This window comes from Sciurus vulgaris, assembly GCF_902686455.1.
Source record: "Sciurus vulgaris genome assembly, chromosome: 16".
NCBI classification, from domain to species: domain Eukaryota; kingdom Metazoa; phylum Chordata; class Mammalia; order Rodentia; family Sciuridae; genus Sciurus; species Sciurus vulgaris.
This window is the reverse complement of record NC_136477.1, coordinates 39,927,828-39,953,998: the sequence shown is the minus strand read 5'-3', so window position 1 is coordinate 39,953,998 and position 26,171 is coordinate 39,927,828. Positions and strand designations below refer to the sequence as shown.

The 26,171-nt window shown below is 41.3% G+C and overlaps 2 protein-coding genes across 3 annotated transcripts in view; both read left to right on the top strand.

Annotated features, from left to right (window-relative positions):
- LOC306646007 (ubiquitin-conjugating enzyme E2 E1) overlaps positions 1-26,171 on the top strand; it is a 333,994-nt gene that overhangs the window by 116,176 nt on the left and 191,647 nt on the right. The gene's annotated exons all lie outside the window — the stretch shown is intronic.
- NR1D2 (nuclear receptor subfamily 1 group D member 2) overlaps positions 7,329-26,171 on the top strand; it is a 31,229-nt gene continuing 12,386 nt past the window's right edge. Inside the window, exons 1-6 of one of the 2 annotated variants that reach the window (XM_079114279.1) lie at positions 7,329-7,637; positions 14,693-14,959; positions 16,106-16,194; positions 18,764-18,908; positions 21,002-21,627; positions 23,792-23,977. In XM_079114279.1, the coding sequence (XP_078970405.1) occupies positions 7,622-7,637; positions 14,693-14,959; positions 16,106-16,194; positions 18,764-18,908; positions 21,002-21,627; positions 23,792-23,977 (1,329 nt within the window). In that variant the 5' untranslated portion in view covers positions 7,329-7,621. Of the gene's footprint in view, positions 7,638-14,692; positions 14,960-16,105; positions 16,195-18,763; positions 18,909-21,001; positions 21,628-23,791; positions 23,978-26,171 lie in introns of those variants that run through there. The other variant, XM_079114280.1, reaches the window with a different exon arrangement.

Below are 26,171 nucleotides of genomic sequence, written 5' to 3'. Positions count from 1 at the left end.
GTGTGTGTGTGTGTTGTATTGGGGAATTGAACTCAAGGGTGCTTTACCCCTGAGTTGCATCCTCAGTACTTTTTATTTTAATTTTGAGACACGTTCTCTCTAAGTTGCTGAAGGTCTCCTTAATGTGCTGAGGCTGGCCTCAAACTTGTGATCCTCATGCCTTAGCCTCCCAAGTTGCTGGGATTATAGGCATGTGCCACCCTGCCAGGCTTGCATTTAGAATTATATTCTGTCATATTACAGGGCAGAAATCCTGGTCACTTGGAGACATGATGTGGAAAGTCTGGAGGGAAGCAGACATTAACCTTATCTTGAGTCACATTGGCCTATATCCCTGGAATACTGGGCTGATCTATTAACTGGTTCTTGGGACTGATTAAACTGCTGATTTGATTTCCAAGCTGACAATCTCAAACTTGGGTGCATCAGAATTACCCCAGAGGACTTGTTAGAATACAAATTGCTGGTCCCATCCCCAGAGTTCTCTGATTCATTAGGTCTGTGGGAGAGCTTGAAGGTAGAATTTCTACCAAGTTCCCAGGTACTGCCGATTCAGCAACCATCCTTGAGACCATTGGTCTAGGTTGACTTCCCAGTGAAGGAAGGACAAAGGACACTGGGAGAATCAAAAAGAGGATGACAGTTGCTGGCAAACTGAAGTAGAGGAGTTAGGAATTGATTGCTGAAAAGGGACCCACCTGGGTCTTAAGTTCCCTCTGAATGTTGGTGATAATTTGTGATAAAAAACTTAAAGACAACGGGCATGGTGGCACACTCCTGTAATCCCAGAGAGTAGAGAGGCTAAGGCAGGAGGCTAGTAATTTCCAGGCCAGCCTTAGCAATTTAACAAGCCCCTCAGCAACTTAGTAAGACCCCGTTTCAAAATAAAAATGGATAAAAGGACTGGGGATGCAGCTTGGTGTTAAACTCTGCCCCTGAGTTTAATACCTAGTACAAAAAACAAAAAACAAAAAACAAAAAAAAAAAAAAAAAAAAAAAGAAAGAAAGAAAGAAAGAAAGAAAAAGAAAAAGGAAAGGGAAAAAAAAGTAAAAAAAAATTAAGAGGATAATCAATTAATGACACCATATTAGGACATATTGTACTTCTAGGAGGGATTCTCAATTAGATGGGCTTTCAAAATAATAAATAGGAAAATGGAAAAATTATGAGCTGAGAAAGCCAGCAATGTGGATTGTTCACTTTGCTAGATCGTATGCCTTTTTGTTAGAGCTAGTTTTGTGTTTCACGTTAGGTTTTAAGATTTTTGTTTTGTTTTGCTCACCCCTGCCTGATGGGGAAAAAGTAATGCAGAAATTTTATTATTTTTTTTAAATTGTGATGGGGGCTGGGAATATAGCTCAGTAGAGTGTTTACCTTGCAAGTACAAGGCCCTGGGTTCAGTTCCCAGCACCACAAAAAAAAAAAAAAAAAAAAAAAAATTGTGATAGGGAACATTGAAGATGACCAGGCATTCCTTGTAGTATGTTTATTTAATGAACTCTCATGTAACATTTCTTCTTTATTAGTTTTTCAAATTTCTGTTTAGGATGTTATTAAATCAACGGAGCACTTAAACAATTCAGCCAGAGTTTCCAAATGGTGGTAGGTATTTTTCTACTGTATTTAATGAGGGAATCTCACCCAGATGGCTTCTGTTGTGGATTGTCTTGGATTTTTATGCAATGTTGTATAGATTGCACTCATTACATGTGAGCATAACACTTTTTCCTACTAGATTCTTATCTGAATGAATAGTCCCATTCCAAATCATAAGATACTGAGATTGGATAATAAAGGACTCAGAATAGACAAAAGACTGAGTCTGTATCTGAAACGTCACTACTGGCTTTCAGTTTCACAAGGAGAAGGAATACCTCAAAAATAGAATGGAGGGACTGGGGATGTAGCTCAGTAGAAGACTGCTTGCATAGCATGCATGGGACTGTGGGTTTGATCCCCAGCACTGCAAAAATAAATAGAAGGTAAAAAATGTAATGGCACCATTTTGTGGAGTGGGAAGTGGAGGCCTTTCTGGGTTCCACTTCTTATCTGACTCTTGTTCCTTTCTCTGTAGCATCCTTCCTCCTTACATTCTTAGGACATGTTGCCAGATGGAGGGGATGAAAGCGCTTACCTTGAGAAGTACAACCTCTTAAAGCTTTAACACTGCAATGTGGTCCTCACATCAGGGTGGATTGCATATTTGTGTGATTCTTCAAAATTGTCTTCAGTTTGAACAATGATAGTTGCAAGAATATAATCCATCTTACATGGTATTCAAAATATGACCCTGCCATTCCTTTTATGGAAGAGGACTATCATCCTTATGCTTAAATCTGGGTGTGCTTGTCACTTCCTTGTGACCAGTAACGCAACAAATGGATGCTGCATCACTTTTGAGGCTTGATCAGAAAAGGGGATGCAACTTCTGCTTTGTCCCATGGGTACTTGCACTAGAGCCCTGAACTACTTTGTAAGCAGTCTGACACCTCTGAGGGATTTGAGAGGAAACCCAAAGTAGCCCACAAATTAGAGTCCTTGTGGAGAAGCCCTGAAACTTGCCAAAGATGAGAGAAATGACCAGCGGGTATCTAGCAGCTTCAGCCCCTGCTACTCCAGCTCCACCTACTGATTGCGAGATGACCCTGAGCCAGGAATGTCCAGCCAGGAGCTCCTGAGATTCCTGACTCTCAGAAATCACTGGATGGGGCTGGGGTTGGAGTTCAGTGGTAGAGTGCTCGCTTGCTTAGCATGCGTGAGGCACTGGGTTTGATCCTCAGCACCACATAAAAATAAATATAGGTATCTATAACTAAAAATATTAAAAAAAGAAATCACTGGATGGTAAAATGATTGCTACTATTTCCTCCACATCTTTTTTTTTTTTTCTTTCAATGCTGGGGATCAAATTCAAAGCCTCCTGTGCATGCTAGGCAGGTGCTTTACTACTGAGCTACACGTCCAGTCCTGATGGTTGTTACTTTAAACCACTATGTTATGGGGTGATTTATTATACTGCTGTAGTAACTGGACTGTTTCCTAAAATAGGCGAGAATGAGTGAAAGCAATTGTATCAGTGAGGTTTCCTAAGTTACAAATAAGAGAAACTGACTCTGACTAATGCAAGCAAATTTATAAGGTAAATATCCAAATTAAAAAGTAAGAGGGAGAGGTGGCCCACACCTGTAGGTTAAGACAGGAGTTCAAAGCCAACCTCAGCAACTCAGTGAGGACCTCAGCAACATAGTGAGACTCTGTCTCAAAATAAAAAATAAAAAATAAAAGGGGCCAGGATGTGGCTCAGAGGTAAAGCATGCCTGGGTTCAATCTCCAGAACAACAAAAAAGAAGAATTTATCATGGTGACACAGGAAGAGAGGAAGAGAAAGAAAGTGTGAATCTGAAGGAGCTGCTACCAGTTACATATGGCTATTGATGCTTGATACAGGGCTACTGAAATTGAGGGACAAAAATTTACTTTCTATTTAATTGTAAATAAAAAAAACTGGTAACCTGTAAACTGTTTTTTTCCATTAAGTACAGTGTTCTGGTAGGACTCTATTTCACTCTAACCATTGCATCTCGTACTATTTTTGCAAGGCGGTGTGTGTTTGTGGTAGTGGGGGGCGGGTATGGTTTCTAGTATTTCTCATAAATACTTCATGGATTTTGTTGGTGTTAATGGATTGATTCAGACCGAATGAATTTTTTCTATGTGCATATATAATATTGGAATGTGTTTATTTGAATATTTTATGAAGACATAAAACAAGAAGGCATGATTTACATGGTACTTCCTATGTAACTCATAACTGATAATTAAATTGAAATGCTTTTACTTAGTTATGACAGTTTTCCTAATTAAAAAATAAGAATAGATAAAATTTTGAATTTAAAATAAAGCCATTGATTGATGAAGAGTGTGGGTGCTGTATAGAAGCTGGTACCATGACCAGAACGGTAAAGAAAAAGATAAGCCACAAATGTCACCAGGAATAGCAACTACAATTTCAGGTGGCAGAGCAAATGGTCAAAGCTATTTGTTGACAGGTGATGATGTCACTGCTCTGACATAGGGTTGTGAATTCTTGTGTTCTAAACATTTCTGTTTTCATTTCCAGTAGTTATTGATTCTTGCAGCTCAAACACACAAAAAGCATTTTATTCTCTTCAATAATTCTACCAGTACAGAGGAGTTCTGAGGTCAAAATGTTTGAGAACTGCTGATCTTGGGCATAGAAAAGGCAAAGCTTAAGTGGATTGTTGTGGCAATATGAACTAGCAGAATTCACTGGAACATTTTAAAATGAGGACTTTTAAAATGAGGAACTGGTCTCATGTTTAAGGAAATTCCACCTTCCTTCCTTCCTTCCTTTTCCCCTCTGATATCCTTCCTTCATCTAGGTCCTCATATTGTACTGGCCCATTATACTTGAGTTTGGAGTTAGAAGACTTTAATTTAGGCTTTTCCCTCCTTATCTGCATCTAGATTGACCTGTCTTGTGTTGTGTTTCAAGGGTCCTGTTAATTGAATGTAAAGGTTAATGGAGTCAGTTTTACCAGGAAATAATTTGCATTCTTAAAAGATTAATTTTTGAAGACATAGTCACATCATTCCACAGGGTTATTTTGGTCAGAGGAATGAGGAAGATGGAATAGGTAGAAACCCTCAATGCATAGTTTGCATATCTCAACAGATTGAGCCTTAGACACAGCAGGGTTAATAAATGAGGCTCCTTGGAATGACAGCAGCAAAAGGTAGTTTCCACTGGAGCTACAGCACTCTGGGGCCCAACCAATCTGGTTGTCACTCAGTCTCCTCCTCTGGTACTGAGGAGCCCAACCAGTTTCCAGGGGGCAGTGCTGTGACTGGCCAGTGACCTGGGTTATAGCGCTATATCCTCTGACAGTTATTTGTGAAACCTCACAAGAAGGCAGCCTTTAAAGATCCCGAGGCTCATAGATATATTTATTTTACAGACATTATTATAGAAGAAAGGGTCTTCTATCCTTTACAATGGGTTTTCACTTAAGGTTCTTTTCAAATTTATGTGGAGGCAACTAAATATATTTTTAAAAGGCTATTTTTAGAGCAGTTCTTAGTTCACAGCAAAATTGGGTGTAAAGTATATTTACTGTTGCCATAAACGCACAATTTCCCCTACTATCAACATCCTGCGCCACAGTGATACATTTGTTACCACCACTGAATCTACACTGACATATCACCCAAAGCCCTTAGTTAACATTCAGGCTTCACTCTTGGTATTTTATACTCTATAGGTTTTGATCAATACATAAACACAAGTATTTACCTTTATAACATTGTACAGAATAGTTTCCCTACCCCTGTAATCCTCTGTCCTGTGTATTCATCCCTCCCTCCCTTCAGTAATGCTTGGCAACTACTAATTTTTTTTTTTTTTTCTTTTCTTTTTGGCACTGAAGACTGAACCCTCAGGCAACTTCCACTGAGCTACATCCCCAGGCTCTTTAAAAATTCGAGACAGGGTCTTGCAGGGTCTTGTCCAGTTGCTGATACTGGCCTTGAACTTGGGATCCTCCTGTCTCAGCCTCCCAGTTGCTGGGATTACAGGTGAGCGTTCAGCTCACTGATTTTTTTTTTTTTTCCCTGTCATCATACTTTTACCTTCTCTAGAATGTCATATAGTTGGTATCTCATGGTATATATCCTTTTCAGAGTGGTGGTATCTTCTTTCATGACTTCATTTCTGCCTTCTAGACTGTTCATATTAACCCCATTTTACCTGTGTAGAAGTAGATGGTGACTGATGCATAAAAGGAAACAGCAAGCTACAAAGTGTAACCTGGGAAACTCATCCACATCACATGGGGGTGATAAAGCCCTGAGGGAAGGAAGAAAAAATGACTATTTGGCTGGAGAACTGTGTTTGGAGCGGGTGTGGGTGGCAAGAGAGTCTTCAAAACAGGAGCAAGGCCCAGAGCCCCCACAATGTTAATGCAGGTTAGGGGAAGCCATCAGAGAATTTTAAGCAGAGTAATCAGAATTCATTTACATTTTAAAAATAACACACAGACTGCTGGAAAGAGACTGTAGGTGGACCCCAGAAGCAGCTTCGGGGTTAAATAACTGTTGTAGGAGTTGAAGCAAAAGATGATGGTGGTTTGCTCTAGAGTAAGCAATGCCACTGTTGAAAAGCATAGGGACTGGAGACATTTTGAAGGTTAAGATTTGTTAATGGATTGAATGGCAGTGAGAGAATATTAGAAACCTAACTTGCTGGCTTCAGGAGCAGGAAGATACACCAAAATAGTAAAGACAGATATGGTGAAGGAACTTCTGTGTTGGTGGCTGGGAGGAAGTGGAGGAAGAAATGTGTTGCACGTGTCTTTCATATGACATGTTCCTCAACATTACATACTGAAAAATTTCAAAGAGCAAATGGAACGAATTTTACAACGAATACCCATATAACCCACCTCCTAATTTTTACACCTTACTATTCATCTATCCATGTCTCTATTAGCCTTACTTTTGGAGTGCATTTGAATTGCAGACCTCAATGCAATTCCTTCTAAATTCACATCAGCACGCATCTAATTTGTTTTCATTTTTCTTTAGATTTTAAAATTTACATACAAGGTGAAATGCACAAATCTTAAGTGCACATTCCCTGAGTTCTGACAATGCATACACCTGCCACACCTTAAATTGAGATGCAAGGGGGCATAACTGAACGGGTTCTGGCACTCCGAGGAGAGGTTTCTGCTTGAAATGTAAATTTGGAAATCATTGAAACACAGGTTTACTGATGAGACTGGATGAAAACATAGAGGGAAGAGAAAGTCTCTGTCCACAGAACCCAGCATTTAGAGGTCAGACGGGGGAGCGGGAACGCTCCCCCGGGATTGGAGGTCAGGGGTTGGACCAGCCTGAAGAAGCTGGCCCAGCCCAGGGTCCTGGGAAGCACTTTTGCTGGACACTTCGGGAGATCCTCATAACCATCGGGTTGACTGGAGGAGTCAATAGATGGCGGACGTGGGGTGGGTGGGGTTCGGGGGAGCAGAGTGCAAGGAGCTCCCGGCACAAGGCCCGAAGGTCAGCCAGGAGGAGCGGCATGGAGGAGGGGGCGCAAGAGGGAGGGTAAGGAGGGAAACTGAACAGAGGAGGTGGAAGGAGTGGAGGGGAAGAGGGAGGAGGGAGTGGGGGGAAGGAGGAGCGGGGGGAAGGAGAGGGGGACACGAGCGGAGCGGAGGCGCGGGCAGGGGCGGAGTCGCCGCAGCGGCCAGCCGAGTGGCGGGCGGAGGGAGGGGGTGTGTGCGCGGGTCACATGGTCGCGGCTGCCCTCCCTATCAGCCGCCCTCGCCGCCGCGGTGCGCTGGCTGCAGGAAGCCGCCGCGCCGCCGCTTTTGTTGTCAGGGACCCCGGGAGGAGCGCCGCTCGCCCGCCGCCGCCACCCTCTCCCTGCAGCCCGCTCTTCAGCGGCGGGGCCTGGGTCCCGGCGCCCGGCCGGCCCTGCCCATGAGGGGGCCCCGCGACCACCGCCGCCTCCAGCCCGGGGCGGCACGGCGCTGAGCGGCGGCGGCGCTGCCCCCTCTGCGGGAAGCGGGCGGCCTGGGCCCCCTCCCCGAGGGCACCATGGAGGTGAATGCGGGTAAGAGCCGGACTGCGGCGAGGGGACGGCGGAGGGGGCGCCCGGAGTCCAGGGGCCATTTGGGGGGCGGCGGCGGGGGGGTGTCCGCAGGGCCGGCGGGGTGGGCTGCCTCGTGCCGCGTGTCTGCCTCGGGCTCGGTTCCCGTCGCCCCCCGGGCCGCCCCGCGCTGGCCCTCCCGACACCCCGCAAAGCCGCAGCGCGGCCCGGTGGCGCCCGACCCGGCCCCCCCCTCACATGGCCCGGCCGCGCGAGCCACGTGCGCGCTGTGTTTACGTTCGGCGGCGCGCGGGCGCCGGTTGGCTGGGCGAGCGCGTGACGCGGCATTACATAATGGGCGCTGAGGCGGCGGTGGCGGGCGGGGACACGTGAGGCCGCTCGGCTCTGTGACCCACATTCCCCGGGGCCGCAGGGACACGTGGGGGCGGGTGCGCGCGCGCGCGCGCCGGCTGGGAGCGCCGCAGCCTCCCGGGAGGCCCCGCCCCTTTGGAACCCTCCGGGCTGTGACGTGGCCGCGATTCCCTCCTCCCCCGCGGGGTTGCACACTGCGGAGGAGGCCGCGCGTGCGCGCCCGCGGAACTCCGCGGCGGGGCACCCCCAAGGAGGACTCCGGCGCCGCAGTGCGCGGGCCGACACCCGCACGGCCGCTAGGTGACCCCGACGCCAAGCCCGGGCCGGAACGGCGCTCGGGGATGCTGCAGCAGCTAACCTTGCAGAGCTCGCGAAAGGGGTGCAGGGCGAGGGCACCCGCCGAAGAGAGTGCCGCGAGGAAGGCGTGCGCTTCCCCGACCGAGGGTCGGAGGAGCTCTGGACCTCTGAGGTCATTAACGATGCGCAGACCCGAAGACCTGACAGCACTTGCCATGGGGATGCCCCTCCCCCATATTGACCAAAAAAAAAAAAGTTTCCTCTAGAACGACCAGCCTTATACACCCCAAAATTTCCCTCGCCCTTTGATTTTACTGTAAACGTGTCATACTGGTTACTATGGTCAGAATGACTCAGGCGATCATAGGTGCCTCTGAACCCTTAAGGAAGACTAGTCCTTCCTTGTTCTTTTGTTTTATTGGGAAATGAACCCAAGGTTTCATGCATGCTAGGCAAGTACTTTACTACTGAACTACATCCCCATCCCTCATTCTTTATTTAAATGAAAACAAACGAAAAAAACAAAAAAACTATAGGTCGCTGGCGTTATCTTTACCCGATTATGTTGCCAGAGAATAATACCGGGCTCCCTGTCCTTTTTCTGACCCAGACAAATGATGGCCCTATACCTGAAGCAAGTGAAGTTACAGAAGCAGCCAGTACCCGCCCGCCCCCCCCCCCCCGAGTTTTATGCTTCTCTAAAAATCAGACCTTGATAACAAGCATGTTGTAAATATTTTACCAACAATAACAGTAAAGTCGTTGTTTTCTAGTTGTGTGTTGATTACCTATAGGGCTACTTAATCTTTGAGGGTATTTAAAAACATTCAGTAATTTATGGAACTAGACTTTTCAATAATAGGCCTTTAGAGGTTATCAGGTTCACCTTCTAACCCAACCTTTAGCATTAATTCTTCAGGTTTTGCAACCTTTAAGGTGTGTTGGCTAAGGTGGTGGAAGTTTTCTCTGGTTTGAACCTTCCAGGAATATGTATGATCTTAATGTTGACTTTTGGAGATAAACAATAAAAATTCCTCTGATAGACTTGACAGCTCCTCCATATTCTTTTCAGTTATTTCTAGTTCTCATTTCTTGGTCCTTACTCAGTGTCTTTTTTTTTTTTTCCTTGACCACTCAACCTTCTTGCCCTTTGGGATATAGCATCCAAAAGCGAATGGGCTCCTGTGGAAGTGGTTGGACAATTACCAAGTTTCAAGTTGCCTTCTTTGTTTTGGACCCTCTTGCAAATGAGTTATCTGGCAGGCTTAGGGTTTTTTTTTTTTTTTTTTTTTTTTTGGCATATTGCTTTGCTGACTCATAGTAACCTTGCAGTCATCTAGGACCTTTTTCACAGGAATTGTTTTGAAAATAGATTTCAGATAATTGCTTGACCTGAAATGTACGAATTTGCACTTACCTTTTTAAATTTTCTTTTATTCATTTGGCCACAGGTTCAAAACTGACAAGTTTTTAGCCAGTATGTTAACAATTTCTGCCATCTGTCAAAGAGGGTTTCGATAAGAATTCCCTTTAATTTCCTTCACATTGTAAACATTGACCAGGGTGGGGCCAAGTTCATTGCTGTGAGGCATACTTCTGGCTTATCTCTCTAGGGTTGGTATAGGTTGATGAATTTCAACCAGTGATCATTTCATCTTGCTGTCTGTAAATCATGATCCACTGCTTCTGTACTCTCTCCTTAATTACACAGATAGGAAATAGTTAAGTGAGAAGTTGTGTAGAGAAATTGACTACATAATTTTGTCACAGGATTTTGATTGAGTATTCTGAATTCTGTAAAGTGAGATGAGTCACTGCATATCCTTTATAACCATGGCTATAATTCACATTAAAAATGGAAGGCATTCCCACAGTTTATTATATTTATAAATCTGCATTCTATGTTTTTCTAGACTTGGGGGAAGAAACCAGAGGGACAGAAGGGCAAAGGCATCTTCACTAGGAGTGAGAAATAGCAAAATAATGGGAACAATCAGAAGTGAAGTAGGAAGTTGCTTGGCTATTTAGTGTGGTTAAGGAATTCAGAAAGTAGTGTGGAAATAACCAACAAGAGAAAACCCCTGGATTCATATGGAAGTAAAAAGTGAAGAAAAGAAGAAAGGAAAAGGTAGTTTAGGTTTGTTTGAGCTGTCCTCAATCAGCTCTTCCTCAATCAGTTCTCATTGAGCTCTTCCAGTGTGATAATGACAAAATAACAGCACTATCTGTTGATATTGAACTGTGTACTACGTCATTAGTATATTCCTTCACATTCTCTGAAGGAAAGCACTTTGCCACTGTCTTAAAGGTGAGGGGCTAAGAAAATTGAAGCTAAATAACTTAGCAGTAGAATAAGAATTTGAACCTACCAAGTCCATTCAGGTTGCTCAGATTACTGTGATGCTATCAAAGATGTTAGCTTACATAACATTTGAAAATGTATGCACAACTTGGGGGTTCTGTGTTCGTGGACTTGAAGAAAATACTGTAAGGATCCACTTGGATTGCAGTATTGTGAGGTCATAGCTGGCGGAAAAGTAGCTTTGTGCAGAGCCTCCTTATATCAGCATTGATCTCTTTTTTTAACCTTGTTGCTAGTTAAACTGGCTTTTTTCCCCCAGATGCAAGTTTACACCTTGGCCTTCATTTGCGTGGAGATGCAGTACTGCTCATTTTACAGAATAAGACCTCATTTTTTGTCACCCTATTTAAGAATGAGTCATAGTGATACATCATTTAATAATTTATATGTTCTTTAAGACCCCACTTTGACTTTCTCACCTTTACTGTGCTCTTCATGATCTCTGCCATCTTTATGCTCTGCTTTATGACCCTTAGCATTTCAGTCATTTGTGTGAAATGTTGCACACATTTCCATGGGCGCTTACCGGGTTGTTCTCTGAAGCCTTTTAGGGAAGGGACCATACTGTTCTCTGGAGCCCTGACACCCAGGACATGGAAGTTTAGTGCTTCTATTAGATCTGTGGTGTGAGGGGGGAATTATTCATAACCCACTTTTAGGATGAGAAAACTGAAATTTCTCGGTGGTAAAACTGTTTTATTCTAAGTCACAAGGCAAAAAAAGTATAGTCGTGACTTGACATCAAGCATACTTGCCAGGAGGGTGGGCAGACCTGGAAAAGGGGCAAGAAAACTCCAGTGTGTGCAGGAGCAGTGCTTTCCAGCAGTGCAAATTGGATATTGACTTCTGGCTTGTCTGCAGTTGACCACTGGGTAAGCCCTAGCCTGGGAACCTGGCCCAGTGCCAGGGTCCCTTTCAGCTAAAAATAGAGAAGACTCTGCCTCAGCTAATTTTAGCACAAGGCCTCTAAGAAGTATATTCAGCCCATTTCCGGAGGTGTTGGGACTTGCTGGTTTGGGGATTTTACCTTATTGCTTTATCATCAAAAACTGTGCAAAAAAGCAGTTTAATAATCCCTTTTATGGACAGCATTTTATTGTGCAATAACTCTGGCAGATGGTACCATTTTATGGACAATGACTCAGGTTTAGAGATTGAAAGTGGCTTGCTTGCTCAGGTGTTCTCAGTAAGAAGTGGTAGTCTGTACTCTGGCTCACACAGCCTTCACTTTTCCTCTCTGGCCCTGCCAAGAAGTAGCTATATTACTTAACCTTTCTGAACTGAGTTCCTCATGTATGAAATGGGTTAAAGGAAGTTGGTTCACAAGACACTTAGAAGGATGAAATGTGACATGAAATTGTGTCATTTTATGCTTGCTGTCCGAAAGGTATATGATGACTAGTTTCACTTCCCTTTCTTCACTGGGTTGAGGAACTACTTGGTGTAGTCCTTACCTTCTAGGAAATTAAAATTTAACCCATCAGGTTTGCTAAACATTAGGTTGGTAGATGGGTGTGTAGTAGCAAGAATAGATATTAAGACAACTGAATCAGTGTTGAAGATCTTGCTGGGAGAGTGCAGCTGCTTCTAGGTCGGTGATCTTTGGTTGTGTCCCTGGTAAAATGATTGAAATATGAAATATGGGAATAACATTTTTTTCCCCCAAATTTGAGAGTCTTTATTAAGCTGGTCAGCTGACTGTCTCACACAATGACATTTTAATTGATAGTAGCATAGTACCTTTTCTCAGGTTAGGTTTTGGAACTTTTGCAAAGGACACTCATTACAATACATTCCATTATTTATTTGGTGCTTTAAACCAGCTCTTAAGCCATCTGTTTTGTAAAAGTTTATTTTTAAGCAGAGGTAGTTAGAAGACTTTGTGAACAAAGATGACTGATTCAAAATGCCAGCCCTAGGAAAGTCTTATTTCAAGGAAAAAAATCACTTTCTCATCTTCTATGCTTCTACTTAAGGCATTATAGGAAAGACAAACAGCTGTGAGACATTCCTTTGGGAATTTATTGAGGACTAAAAACGATGTTTTTTTCTTTGTTTCCTGTACTGAGTATAAAAGAGGTAACAGTTTGCTAACACCTGGAATTCCTAATGTGAACTTCAGATCCCTAAAGTTTTTTAAAGACAGATGGCCCAGTAATATGGCATTAGATACTTCCAGGTTAAAATGGTTTCTCTGAATTCATAGGGTGTTGAAGGTCTTGGGGCAGTTGGGTCAAGCAGGTGTCAATCTTTACAATTATGGACCAACTTATGTTTGAATTTACTGTAGCCATATTAAACTCTGGTTTACAAAAAGCCTATTAAAAATGTATATTTCTTCTCTTTTTTCTTATTAGGGGTTTGGGGAGACTTACGGGGATTGAATCCAGGGGTGTTCTACCAACAGAACTACATCCCCAGCCCTTTTTAATTTTAGACAGTGTCTCAAGTTGCTGAGACCTCAAACTTGAACTCCCAAGTCACTGGGATTACAGGGCTGTGCCACTGTGGCAAAAATGCGTGTTTCTGAGAGTACCTTCATTCTGGGAAGGGCCTGGGAAGCGTGTATTTTGAAAGAGCACCAGGTAGCTTTGGTGATATATATTTTACATAATTTCTTTTGTGATGAAAATAAGGTTTGGAACATGTTTTCTTTGTGTTTAGACTCTTGGAAGCTTTTAGACTATTATCAGGAAGAGGATATTTTGTGTTACACTTGTGGCTTTCCAGTAATGTTTCACACTGCTTAAGGTCTGTGTTACTGGCTGTGGGCTTTATAAAGGGGGAAAAGTAGATCTTAAAAATTATGTATGGCAGATTATCTGTAAAGCATGTACAGAAAATTAAGATACTGTGCACCCGGTGCTCATGGTCTAGTTGAGAAAGAGATGGAAACAGGAAAACAGTAGGTTTATGTAAGATTTTAGGACAGTGATGGAAGAGATAATTAAATTTTATATATGTTGTGCACTGAAAAAGCCAATAAATATTCGTTGATGATGGAGAGAATAAGAACTGTGATAGACCTTGGCAGGGAGGATGAGAATTACTTATTTGGCCTGGGATTTGGAAAAATACTATATTAGGCCTTGAAGTTGCTCCTGCAACATTTTATCTTTTTGAGAGAAGTTGAAAATTATACCCTAAGAATAATTGGAAGGGCTCTGTCTTAACCTGGGAGGTTCAGGTCATGGGTTTATATTGGTGAATTGGTGAACTGCATTTTGAGAGTAGGTCCGTGAAGAGTGCATTAGCAGCAGCCTTACTCTTCTCTCATAGCACATGTTCTTCCTTTAAGCCTCTTTAACATGTACTGTGAATAGTGAGTCAGAAGAACAAGCAGTGAGTCTGGATTCTTTATGAACCGGCTCAGAGTCTACAAGTCCAATGGCAGAATAATGGGGTGGAAGAGGGAGAGGAACTCGGGATTAGTGAATAGTCACAGACATATTCAGAGGCATCAAAACAAAAGGTTTGGGAGCAACAGCTATGAAAAATTCCACATTGTGAGATAAATTACTTTATCTGGAGTTCCAAAGGTTACATCTGTTCCCCATCAACTCATATTTTAGCCAAGTGCTGGGGGAGGCAGATGATGAATTCATTGTTTTATGACTGTTTGATGCGGAGATACTGGAGAAACCAAGGAGAGGACAGGAACCAGATTTCTTTACAGCCAGAACAATTTGTTTACTGTAAGTTATGAAGTCACTCAAGGATGATTTTCAGTCCTTTTAGGAAGAGAGTTGAAAATGAAAGGCTTTAGATTTGGGTCTGCGTGTGCTCAACTCTGAGCCAACAAGGACCTTCTCACTTTTTAAATCAGTGGCAGTTACATGTGCTTTGACCCTTGCGGAAGCAAGGAGGTTAGTAGGAAATAAGGGAATAGGTTCCTTTTTACTTTTGATGTAAGCAAACATTTAATACTAGTAACTCGTTTCTAAAGTTAATGACTTTATGAATAATTTGGTAAATCAGTATGTTCAGATTTGCAGAAATAAAAAAATGCACATTGTGTCTAACTGTCTGATTTCCCTGTGTTTTTTAGGAGGCGTGATCGCCTATATCAGTTCTTCCAGCTCGGCCTCTAGCCCTGCCTCTTGTCACAGTGAGGGTTCTGAGAATAGCTTCCAGTCCTCCTCCTCTTCTGTTCCATCTTCTCCAAATAGCTCCAATTCTGATACCAATGGTAATCCCAAGAATGGTGATCTCTCCAATATTGAAGGCATCCTGAAGAATGATCGAATAGATTGTTCTATAAAAACAAGCAAATCAAGTGCTCCTGGGATGACAAAGAGTCATAGTGGTGTGACAAGTAAGTGACTTCAGTATTTTAAAGGTTGTTGCCATTAATTGCCTGTGGGGCTTATTTCATCAGCTTTTCGTTGGGGGGTGGGCATTATATTTCTGAGTATAATTTTCGTTCCCTTCTGGGTAATCATAGATCAGTATGGAAAAAATCAAGTGGCTTTAGAAGTCACAGCCTAGGGGCTGTCATGTAGTTATATTATCTGCCTGAACATGTTTCTCTAGGATTCTCCCTTTTACCACATGCTCACAGGTACCATTCTATTGGATTTAATCTTGTTTCTTGAACAGAGTATTAAAAAGAATCGAGGGAACTGGTTTACTTGTTGAAGTTGGAGTTGGGAATGTTTAGGACTAGACAATAAAGCAGGATTTGGGTGACCAGTGAGAAGTGGGATCTGGATTCCTGAGGAAGTGTGGAAGTAGCAAGGACTGACAGAGGGAAGGGTCAGAAGGAGTGGACTCGTCTGCTCCTGTAGTTGAGTGAAATGAGTACAGTTGCCTGTGGAAACATCACTTTGCATCTCTTATTGATTGATTTCTCTGCCTAAAGTCTTGATTTTTATCTAGGAGAACTATTTTCTTAGTTCTGGTTGCATATCTGCTGCAAAGCAGCTACAAATTTACAAAAATTTCAGTGAATGCTTAAGATTATCAAGAAAGGGGGAAAAAAAAAAACAGCACTCTGAGGTATTTTTGGCAGCTCCATAAGCTGTGTTTAAAAGAAAAACATGGCCGGGTGTGGTGGTGCACGCCTATAACCCAGCGACTGGGGAGGCTGGGGAAGAATAATCACAAGTTCAAGGCCAGCCTCAGCAACTTAGTGAGGCCCTAAGCAACTTAGCAAGATAAAAAACAGAACATAAAAACCAAAAAGGACTGTCTCAAAACAAAAACTGTCTCAGAATAAAAAACAAAAAGGACTGGGGATGTAGCTCAGTGGTAAAGTGCCCCTGGGTTCAATCCCTAATACCAAAAAGAAAAAAAAAGAAAACTATGATTTCCTCGTTTGTTAATTTGGTATAGAGATTTTTCTTTCAAATTATGAAAGCAGATATGTGTCTTGCAAGTTGATTGAAATAAAATATTCAGTTGGAAAGAAAAACATGAAGTCTTTCTTCCAGCTCTTCACCTCATTCTGTTTGTGCTCTAGAGTTTAGTGGCATGGTTCTACTGTGTAAAGTCTGTGGGGATGTGGCGTCAGGATTCCACTATGGAGTTCATGCTTGTGAAGGCTGTAAGGTAAAGCATGCTTTCGTTTCCTTATGGATTCTGGGATTAAATAAATTGGGGTTAGGTTTGCAGATATCCACCATTGAATACCTGGGAGGAAGAGAAAAGTCAGCTGTTCCTCTTAAGTTTTATGCATTTTAAGTAGTTTGTAAACATAACTTGTTTTGAAAAATATTCTTTATGCTGTGGAAGCATTTCTTTTTTCTTTAAACTGTTGACCAAAATACATTTGCTGTCTCAGTTAGACAGATTTATGGTGTGAGCCAGGTGCACCAGTCTCAGGCACAGTTCTGGGAGGTTGGGAAGCAGCATGGAGCAAAACATGCAAGGCACTTCTGTTGCCCTGTTGAACTACATTTAAACAGAACTTTGAAGTAGGTCTTGGTTCTATTTGTGTTGCTATAACAAAGTAGCACGGTTTGGATAATTTATAAAATTTATTTGGCTGAGAGGTTTGGATGTTGGCAAGTCTCAGATCAAGGAATTTCATATGGTGAGGTTCTTCCTACATTATAACACTGTAGAAGGGAGCACTGTAGAAGGAGAGAGGGAGGAAGAGTATACAAAAATGTGAGCATGAGCATCGAGATAACATGCCCAGGATAACCACATTATCCCCCCGTGAAGGCCCAGCCCTCATGGCCTAATCACCTCCTAAAGGTCCCACCTCTTGACACTGCTGCAAGGGGGATTAAGTTTCTAGCACATGAACTTTGGTGGGTTGGGGGTAGGGGGGTTGGGGGGTGGGGCGTGTCACATAGCAGGTCTTGGATACGTTGATATTCTGACATGTCAGGTACTGGGAGCTGAAAATAACGATTCCTAGTTACTTGTAAAAATGTAATGTCTTAAGAAATAGTGCCAAATGAGTAAAATCTTGAGTATATATTGAGCACTTGGGAAAGCTATAGTTAATTTGCAAGTTGAGTATTTGCTAGCTATCACTAGTAGGATGTTGGTTAGATAATTCCAAAATGAGAAAGTCTGTCTGAGTTTATGCCCAGGAATCAGCCAGCCAGCCAATAGCTTTTTCTCCCTGAGTCTCTTTAATAACTGGCATAGTCCTTTCTCCTGTTATCAAAAATTAGCATGGTGAAGACAGGTTCTTGCTGTTTTTTGACTTTAAGGCCAGAAGCAGGAATCCAGTTTGGCAGGATATGGTGGATGAACAAGATAATGAATGTACATAATGAAAGAGGAAATTTTTTCTAGGGTGGCTTAGAGTGAATTGGGAGTTCAGTCACTTTTAATGCCTAAGTCTCTTTGCAAGATTACTTAGTACTTTTTCTTGACATAGGTATTTTCTACTGTTTTAAAAATCTTATATATATATATGATATGTATAAAATATATATTGATATATAAAATATGTATATCTTATATATATACATATTTTTTACAAAAATGTGAAATAGTTGTGAGGCAGATATTCTCACTTTATAGCAAGAAAATATAAACCCAGACTGAATGAGATTCGTTGTGTGATCTTGATAAATACATATACTTGTTCAGTACTCTCTTGAAATGTGATAAACTTAGCTCTTACATGTTCAAGTGTGTAGTATCACAGTCATAAAATATAAAAATGTGATATCCTACAAGTACTGAGTAAAGATTTATGAAGTGTGTGGTCAATCATAATATGCAGGGAAAATGCAGTTTAAAATGACTTTGTTAGCTGGGTGCAGCAGTGCCGGCCTGTAATCCCAGCTCCTGGGGAGGCTGAGGCAGGAGGATTGCAAGTTTAAGGAAGCCTGGACAACTTAGTAAAACCCTGTCTCGTGTCTTAAAATAAAAAAATAGGAAGGGCTGGGGATGTAGCTCAGTGTTAGAGTGCCTCTGGATTCAATCCCTTGTACAGGGGAAAAATAAAAAATAAAAAGGGAAAGAAATAACTTTGGTACTTATATGCTTGGATTTTCTGTTTTCTGGGGAACTATTAAGCTGGAGTTCTTTGAGGACCTCTCAGGGCATGTACTTAAATTCTTTGTGTATTAAAGGCAGCTATTTGTAGCCCTCTAGCTGGGAACTCTTTCCTTGGGTGGTTAGGTGGCCTGTGGGTGCGTGCCCAACACTCATTGCTGATACTAGCCAAAGACATCTGGCATGTACGAGTAGGCCTTGCCTGTGTGAGCCAGTAATGATTCAGGAAAGACCAAGCTCTTGCAACATAATTCAGGGTTCTGCTGAGGAAATCATAGCTGTCAAACACATTTCTCCACCAACTTTTTAAGAATCTTTCATTTCTATTTCAAAAGTTTAGAATTTGTATGTGATTAGAAACATGAGGTGGCAAATGTGACTGTAGGTGGGAACTTGGTAACTGGGTACAGTGTGGAAAAGGGGGACTTTGGGCCTCATAAGGAAGAAGAATTGGTCAGTGTGTGGATAGCACTTCCTATTTCAGACCAGTAAGGATCTGATTAAATTCTCTGTGTCAATATCATATTTCCCTTTGTCCTAAGTTGAAATGATTTCCCAGGTAGCTAGTCTCACACTAGGTAGGTGTGGGAGCAGTGCTTTTGAGGAGGTCATCTGGATGTTTTTAAAGGGTGGGTAAATCTTCCTTTGTTCTCAGGGTTTCTTTCGGAGAAGTATTCAGCAAAACATCCAATACAAGAAGTGCCTGAAGAATGAAAACTGCTCTATAATGAGAATGAATAGGAACAGATGTCAGCAGTGTCGCTTCAAAAAGTGTCTGTCTGTGGGAATGTCGAGAGATGGTATGTTCCTAGTTTAAAGAATGTTTGTAATGTGCATGAAGCAGGACTTTTAGTCCTTAGAATGAACTAGAGCTATAAGCCAGTTACTTATGGCCCTCTTATGTTTAGGGTGAAGCAGATTTCAGGAAGCACATTATGATTCCTTGTAGGACACTAAATTCATTAAATTCAGATTTTAGCATCATCTCAGTTATTTTTTTTTATTTTTTATTTTTGGTGGTGCTGGGGATTAAACCCAGGGCCTTGTGTATGCGAGGCAAGCACTCTGCCAACTGAGCTACTATCCCTGGCCCTCAAACAACTTTTAACTGACTTCGTTTTTTGTTGCTGTTACTTCTTACAAAAAACAATTTTTACCCCCAAACAATAGGAAGACTTTTTCTAAGACAAAGATTTGGTTGCTTTTGACATAGAAATTTTTGACTCTTGTCTTCTTCATTTCTTAGGATTACTGAGGAACGTTTTGTTTTTTATGTGAATTATCTCTAAAGTGTTTTAGCCTGAGAAGAAAATGTGCTTTAAGTGCACAGATTCTGAAAACATGCAAAAGAGATGCAAAATTGAAAGAAACATTAGGATCTGAAGTGGAGGTGGTTGCTCAATTTTGGCATAATCCATTTCCATTGAAAATAAAACTGTAGAATTCTTAGTATTGTCTATGATTGACATGATTAGAAGATTTGACTCTTCTCTTGTACTTGGGAAAATGATTTCTTGATGTCTTTCTGTAACATGAGAGAGCCTGTGAGCTTTTCAGAGGCTTTAGTAGGAATAGTTAGGAGCTAATGAGCAGTCCTATTCATCTAAAGAGGACTAGGCAGTCCCTTTGGTTACTCTAATATCCTCCTGCTAACAGAAACTAAATATTGCAATGAGGAATAAGAGATTTGAGAATAAGAGATGAGAATAAGAGATTTGAGTAATTAATGTTTTTTTTTTTTTAATTGCCTGGAATTTTGTAGTATTTATTAGACTAGTAAGACTAGTGCTATAAAAATAGTGAATGGAGCCAGTCGTGGTGGTGCGTGCCTCATACCAATGACTTGGGAGACTGAGGCAAGAGGATCACCAGTTCAAGGCTAGCTTCAGCAGCTTAATGAGACCATGACTCAAAATATAAAATACAAAGGGACTGGGGATGTAGAGCACCCCTGGATTCAGTCCCTAAAGCCACAGTGGGGGGGGGGGGGGGGGGATAGTGAATAGGTATGATTGCCCCAAAAGAAGAAAACCAATATTCATTTGTAAGGGAAGTAGTAAAACTATGAAACATGATAAAATTGTTTGTCTTTGATAATGACATTGTCAGGGTCTACAATTAGACTAGCAAGACTTTCTCACTAGGTAGGTATATAGAATTTTTATTATCTTTGCTTGAATATTAGATTAGAAAGTAGCTTTCCTTTGCCTCAGAGATAGGATTATTGGGGACAGTATACTTCCTCAGGCTAGCTTCTAAAACAATGGAGGATGACTGATCTATTGTTTATTTATTCCATTGATTTTAATTACAACCCAGCAAGTGTGTTTTCCAATAACTACATTTCTGTTGATTATATGTGTAATATATGTGTATATGTTTTAAAGTGATTTGCTTTCTTAGGAAGCTGAAAATGATGTGCTTTTGGGGTACGGATAATTTAATAGTTAGGTTTTTGAGAGTAAGCTTTCAAGTGTGTATTGAGTTAAACATTCTGGGAGTGATTGTGCCTCCTGGGTCCCATCAGCGTTTATGGTCGTGGGTCCTGAAAACAGCATCTTTAGCCTTCTTAATAGGTGCTAGTTAGTAATGCTGGTCTGTTTCAAATTCTGGTTTTTATTAATTTTATATTTCTTTCTTAGGTTTTATTTATAAAATACCCAGGAAATAAATCTCCTTAGCTTTGATTTGGAAGGAGATCAGAAAATTTTCCTATTTCCTACTTTCTTTGGGGCATGAACACCAAGTTTAGAAAACTCTGGTCCAGAGACCTATAGATGTTCTTCACTTGTAAGACTAAAGGCCTTAGCTATCGGAGATAATTTTTTGTTATTCTTTTGTAGTAAGAGATCTTACTCAGAATTTAGATGTTAAATATCTTTTTCTTCAATAGCTGTTCGGTTTGGTCGTATTCCTAAGCGCGAAAAACAGAGGATGCTCATTGAAATGCAAAGTGCGATGAAGACCATGATGAACAGCCAGTTCAGTGGTCACTTGCAGAATGACACATTAGTAGAACATCATGAACAGACAGCTTTACCAGCCCAGGAACAGCTGCGACCCAAGCCCCAAATGGAGCAAGAAAACATCAAAAGCTCTCCTCCTCCCTCTTCTGACTTTGCAAAGGAAGAAGTGATTGGCATGGTGACCAGAGCCCACAAGGATACCTTTATGTATAATCAAGAGCAGCGAGAAAGCTCGGCTGAGAGCATGCAGCCCCAGAGAGAACGGATTCCCAAGAACATGGAGCAGTATAATTTAAATCACGACCATTGTGGCAATGGGCTTAACAGCCATTTTCCTTGTAGTGAGAGCCAGCAGCATCTCAATGGACAGTACAAAGGGAGGAACATAATGCATTACCCAAATGGGCATGCCATTTGTATTGCAAATGGACATTGTATGAACTTCTCCAATGCTTATACTCAAAGAGTATGTGATAGAGTTCCAATAGATGGATTTTCTCAGAATGAGAACAAGAATAGTTACCTGTGCAACACTGGAGGGAGGATGCATCTGGTATAGTGCAATCAATTTTTTGCTCACCTTGTATCAAGGAAAGCTTTGAAGGTTTTCTTTTATTTGGGGATGTACCAACCTGGGAGGTGGGTCAGAAAGCCTAAGAAATTTAAGAGTCAATTTTGTATAGTATTTAGGTCAAATAATTTAATAAACAGCATCTGTAGAATGCTCATTTCACACAAGGCTAGATATAAGCATGTGATTTAATTGATACTGTGATTGGGATTAAGATTTCATGTAAAATACCATTCATACAGAATTGGGCCTTTAATTCTTGGAAATCCCTTTGAAAACTTAAGTAGTGTGGTTAATTAGTACCGTATTAGTTTTGGAATTTTCCTCCAAAGGACTTATCTTTTAGCTTGTCATAGTCAGAAATTCTTTGATTTTGGTGGAGAGAGGTTTTGTTGTTTTTATTTTTTTGAGGTGGAGTCCCGCTTTGTTGCCTAGGCTGGCCTTGAGCTTCTGGGCTCAAACAGTCCTCCTGTCTCAGCCTCCTCAGCTGGGATGACAGGCATGTACCACCATTATTATGCAAAAAGGTCTTTGAATATAGAATATAGATGATTATTGTTTGAGAAGTTAGGAACATTTTAATTTAACAGGCTAATCTAAGGATTTTCTCAGCTTTCATTCTGTGAGATGTTAATGTAGTCATATCATTAAAATTTTTTCATCAAATACAACATTCTACATGAAAATACAGTGTTTATATTCTGCCAAAATGTCATCAAAAACAAAAGTACTGCACTATTTCCAGTTTAAACCATGAGGTCCTTTGATAGTGCTTAGTATTTTTCTACCACCAGGTAATTAAAATCTTCTTTTTTTCATTTTCAAAATAGTTGACTCTATCTCAGTTTTTTGTCCTTTATAATAAGTATTTGATTCTAGGATCTGTGTGAAAGATAGACTTATATTTTGTTAGGCCATGTGACTTCCTTAAAGAAGGAAACATTCCTAAACATTCAGGTTCTGATTTCATGATTGTCTCCATGGTTTTAGAATCATCCCATTCCAGGAACTCAAATTGATTTAATGAAAATTTAAAGTCTGCTTACTGATAGAATATACAGTTCATGTTTTATTATAGTATTCTCCTGACTTCCTGGCTTCCTGTTTTTCCCTGCCTTAGTCTGCATTTAGAAAGTGTACCTTGTGTGCTGGGGATATAGCTCAGTTGGTAGAGTGCTTGCCTTGCAAGCACAAGGTCCTGGGTTCAATCCCCAGCACCGCAAAAAAAAAAAAAAAAAAAAAAAAAAAGAATATGAAAGTGCACTTGTATCTATAGTCATTCTTAATTGAGCAGTTGAAGTCAGTGATCACACAATTGTTTATGAAATAAAAAGTCAGTGACCTTTTCTAAAAAGTGAAACACCTTACTCTCTTCCTCTTGGAAATCACAACATTGTAATTCTGCCTATTCAGAAATAAGTGAGTTTTAAGATATTAACTAAATACAGTTCTGGTTTGTAAGCCTGTGACTGTTAACTGTATATGGATAAGTCACTAAACCTTTCAGAGTCTCATTTCCTCATCTAAGGAATAATTATGGGCCAGAGTATATCTTTGGTATAGAGTACTTGCCTGACATACACGAGGCCCTGAGTTTCATCCTCAGCACTGGAAAAAAAAGATAATTATAATTGGTCATAACTAACAGAGTTGAGAATCAAACAAATATACATAAATTTGTTTTGAAAAACCGGAAGTACTATAGAGCAGCATAATGTGGCAGCAGTGTTAACAAAATAAACTCTTAAACCTGTGCAGTAGGTTTTTGAAATAGATTACAGATAGCATTTTTGCTTTAGGCCACCTCTTTTTATAGTAAATTAATTATTATTAAATTGGGTTGCCATGAGACTCTTTTTCTTATGTGAAGGTTATGGACTTTATTATACCTCTATTTTTTAAATGCTTGCACTCCTTTCATTGACTAGAAATTATTATTACTGTAAATTGATGATATACAGTTTTATCTATTTATTGCCCCGAGGCTTCCTATGTTAAGGTGTGAGCAGCAAATGGAGTATTTATCAGTAGATTTTACTTGTGTTTGGGGGTGTTTTCATCATAGGGTTTCTGATGATTGAGATACTACTCTTGAAATTTCTTTGCCACCTCTTAGTTTAAGAGTTTTTCTGTTTGTGTATACTAGGTTTGTCCAATGAGTAAGTCTCCATATGTGGATCCACATAAATCAGGGCATGAAATCTGGGAAGAATTTTCCATGAGCTTCACTCCAGCAGTGAAAGAAGTGGTGGAATTTGCAAAGCGTATTCCGGGATTTAGAGATCTCTCTCAGCATGACCAGGTCAACCTTTTAAAAGCTGGAACTTTTGAGGTAGGTTTTATTTATCCCAATTATTGATATAGGACATGTAGTGTCCCATTTTCTTTGATGTTTTCGTTCTTTTCTCTTAAGTATTTATAATTCATAGTCTGAAACTAGCAACCAAAGAACAACCATCTCAGGGTTTGGTAAGAGACTAGGCATATCCAGAGTCAGTTGTGACTTAGGGGTTCTGTATCCTCAGCATATAAAATCCCAAGTTCTAGTATTGTTTTTAGGGGTGGACTTGGTAGTTTCTGCAGTGTTAGACACCTACTGATAGTCTAGCCTGGTGTTCGCTATGTTTAGTCAGAATCAGAGGGAGAATAGAATTTGGTTTTTGTCTTTTAGGAACATGTAGAATATCTTGGGAATTTATCAGACGTCTCTATGTGCAACTTCAGATCCTTTGGACATCACCTTGCTTTAGGATCCTGGGCTAATTTTTCTATTCCAGTTTCTTCTGCATTCAGCCTGGGCTTGAGGCAGCCTTTGCTTGTCACCTGGGTTGGACCTGGTGAGCTGGTACCTTTCACTTCTGTCTGCTCCAGGGCTTCCCTATTGCTTGCTGAGGTGTGTGAGACGCCTTTCGGGGGGTGGTGGGAAGTGATGTCTGCTGGCCAGATCTTTGAACCTTGGATCAACAGGATAAGGGAACCTGGGCTGTTCCCACAAAATGAAACTATCAGTTGCTTTTTCTGTTCAGTGGTGGTCTGCTCAGTAACCCGTACTTTAATATTTGCTTATTCTTCTCTGTCTCATTTCCTTTTTCGTCATTCCTGTTTTCATATGTGCCAGTCCACAGTCCATAGGAGCTTTTGCCCCAGGCTGTTTTCTGGAGCACCTGGACTAGAACAGAAAAGACATTTTCATAAATAGAACAGCTGTGGAGTAATTAAAAAGTAGCGCTTAAAGGCTAGGCTTTTCAGTTTGAGGGAGAACGTTAAGTTTAAGGTTTAAAGCCAGAAGGGAAGTCAGTGATCAAGTTCAGTTCAGTTCACTTGGTTTGAAGGGGTAACTACAGCCCAGAGAGGCCAGGAGACTTTTCTTGGATTACCAGTGAATTCATAACACATCCAGGTTTCGAACACAAATCCCAGATTCCAGGACTTGTATTCTTTCCACCTTGTGATCTGTCTTGGTGCTGCTGTATTCTAAGGTAGCCACATAATCCCAGATTCCAGGACTTGTATTCTTTCCACCTTGTGATCTGTCTTGGTGCTGCTGTATTCTAAGGTAGCCACATAATCCCAGATTCCAGGACTTGTATTCTTTCCACCTTGTGGTCTGTCTTGGTACTGCTGTATTCTAAGGTAGCCACATAATCCCAGATTCCAGGACTTGAGTTCTTTCCACCTTGTGATCTGTCTTGGTGCTGCTGTATTCTAAGGTAGCCACATAATCCCAGATTCCAGGACTTGTGTTCTTTCCACCTTGTGATCTGTCTTGGTGCTGCTGTATTCTAAGGTAGCCACATAATCCCAGATTCCAGGACTTGCATTCTTCCCACCTTGTGGTCTGTCTTGGTGCTGCTGTATTCTAAGGTAGCCACATAATCCCAGATTCCAGGACTTGCATTCTTCCCACCTTGTGGTCTGTCTTGGTGCTGCTGTATTCTAAGGTAGCCACATAATCCCAGATTCCAGGACTTGCATTCTTCCCACCTTGTGGTCTGTCTTGGTGCTGCTGTATTCTAAGGTAGCCACATAATCCCAGATTCCAGGACTTGTATTCTTTGCACCTTGTGGTCTGTCTTGGTGCTGCTGTATTCTAAGGTAGCCACATAATCCCAGATTCCAGGACTTGTATTCTTTCCACCTTGTGATCTGTCTTGGTGCTGCTGTATTCTAAGGTAGCCACATAATCCCAGATTCCAGGACTTGCATTCTTCCCACCTTGTGGTCTGTCTTGGTGCTGCTGTATTCTAAGGTAGCCACATAATCCCAGATTCCAGGACTTGTATTCTTTCCACCTTGTGGTCTGTCTTGGTGCTGCTGTATTCTAAGGTAGCCACATAATCCCAGATTCCAGGACTTGTATTCTTTGCACCTTGTGGTCTGTCTTGGTGCTGCTGTATTCTAAGGTAGCCACATAATCCCAGATTCCAGGACTTGTATTCTTCCTACCTTGTGGTCTGTCTTGGTGCTGCTGTATTCTAAGGTAGCCACATAATCCCAGATTCCAGGACTTGTATTCTTTCCACCTT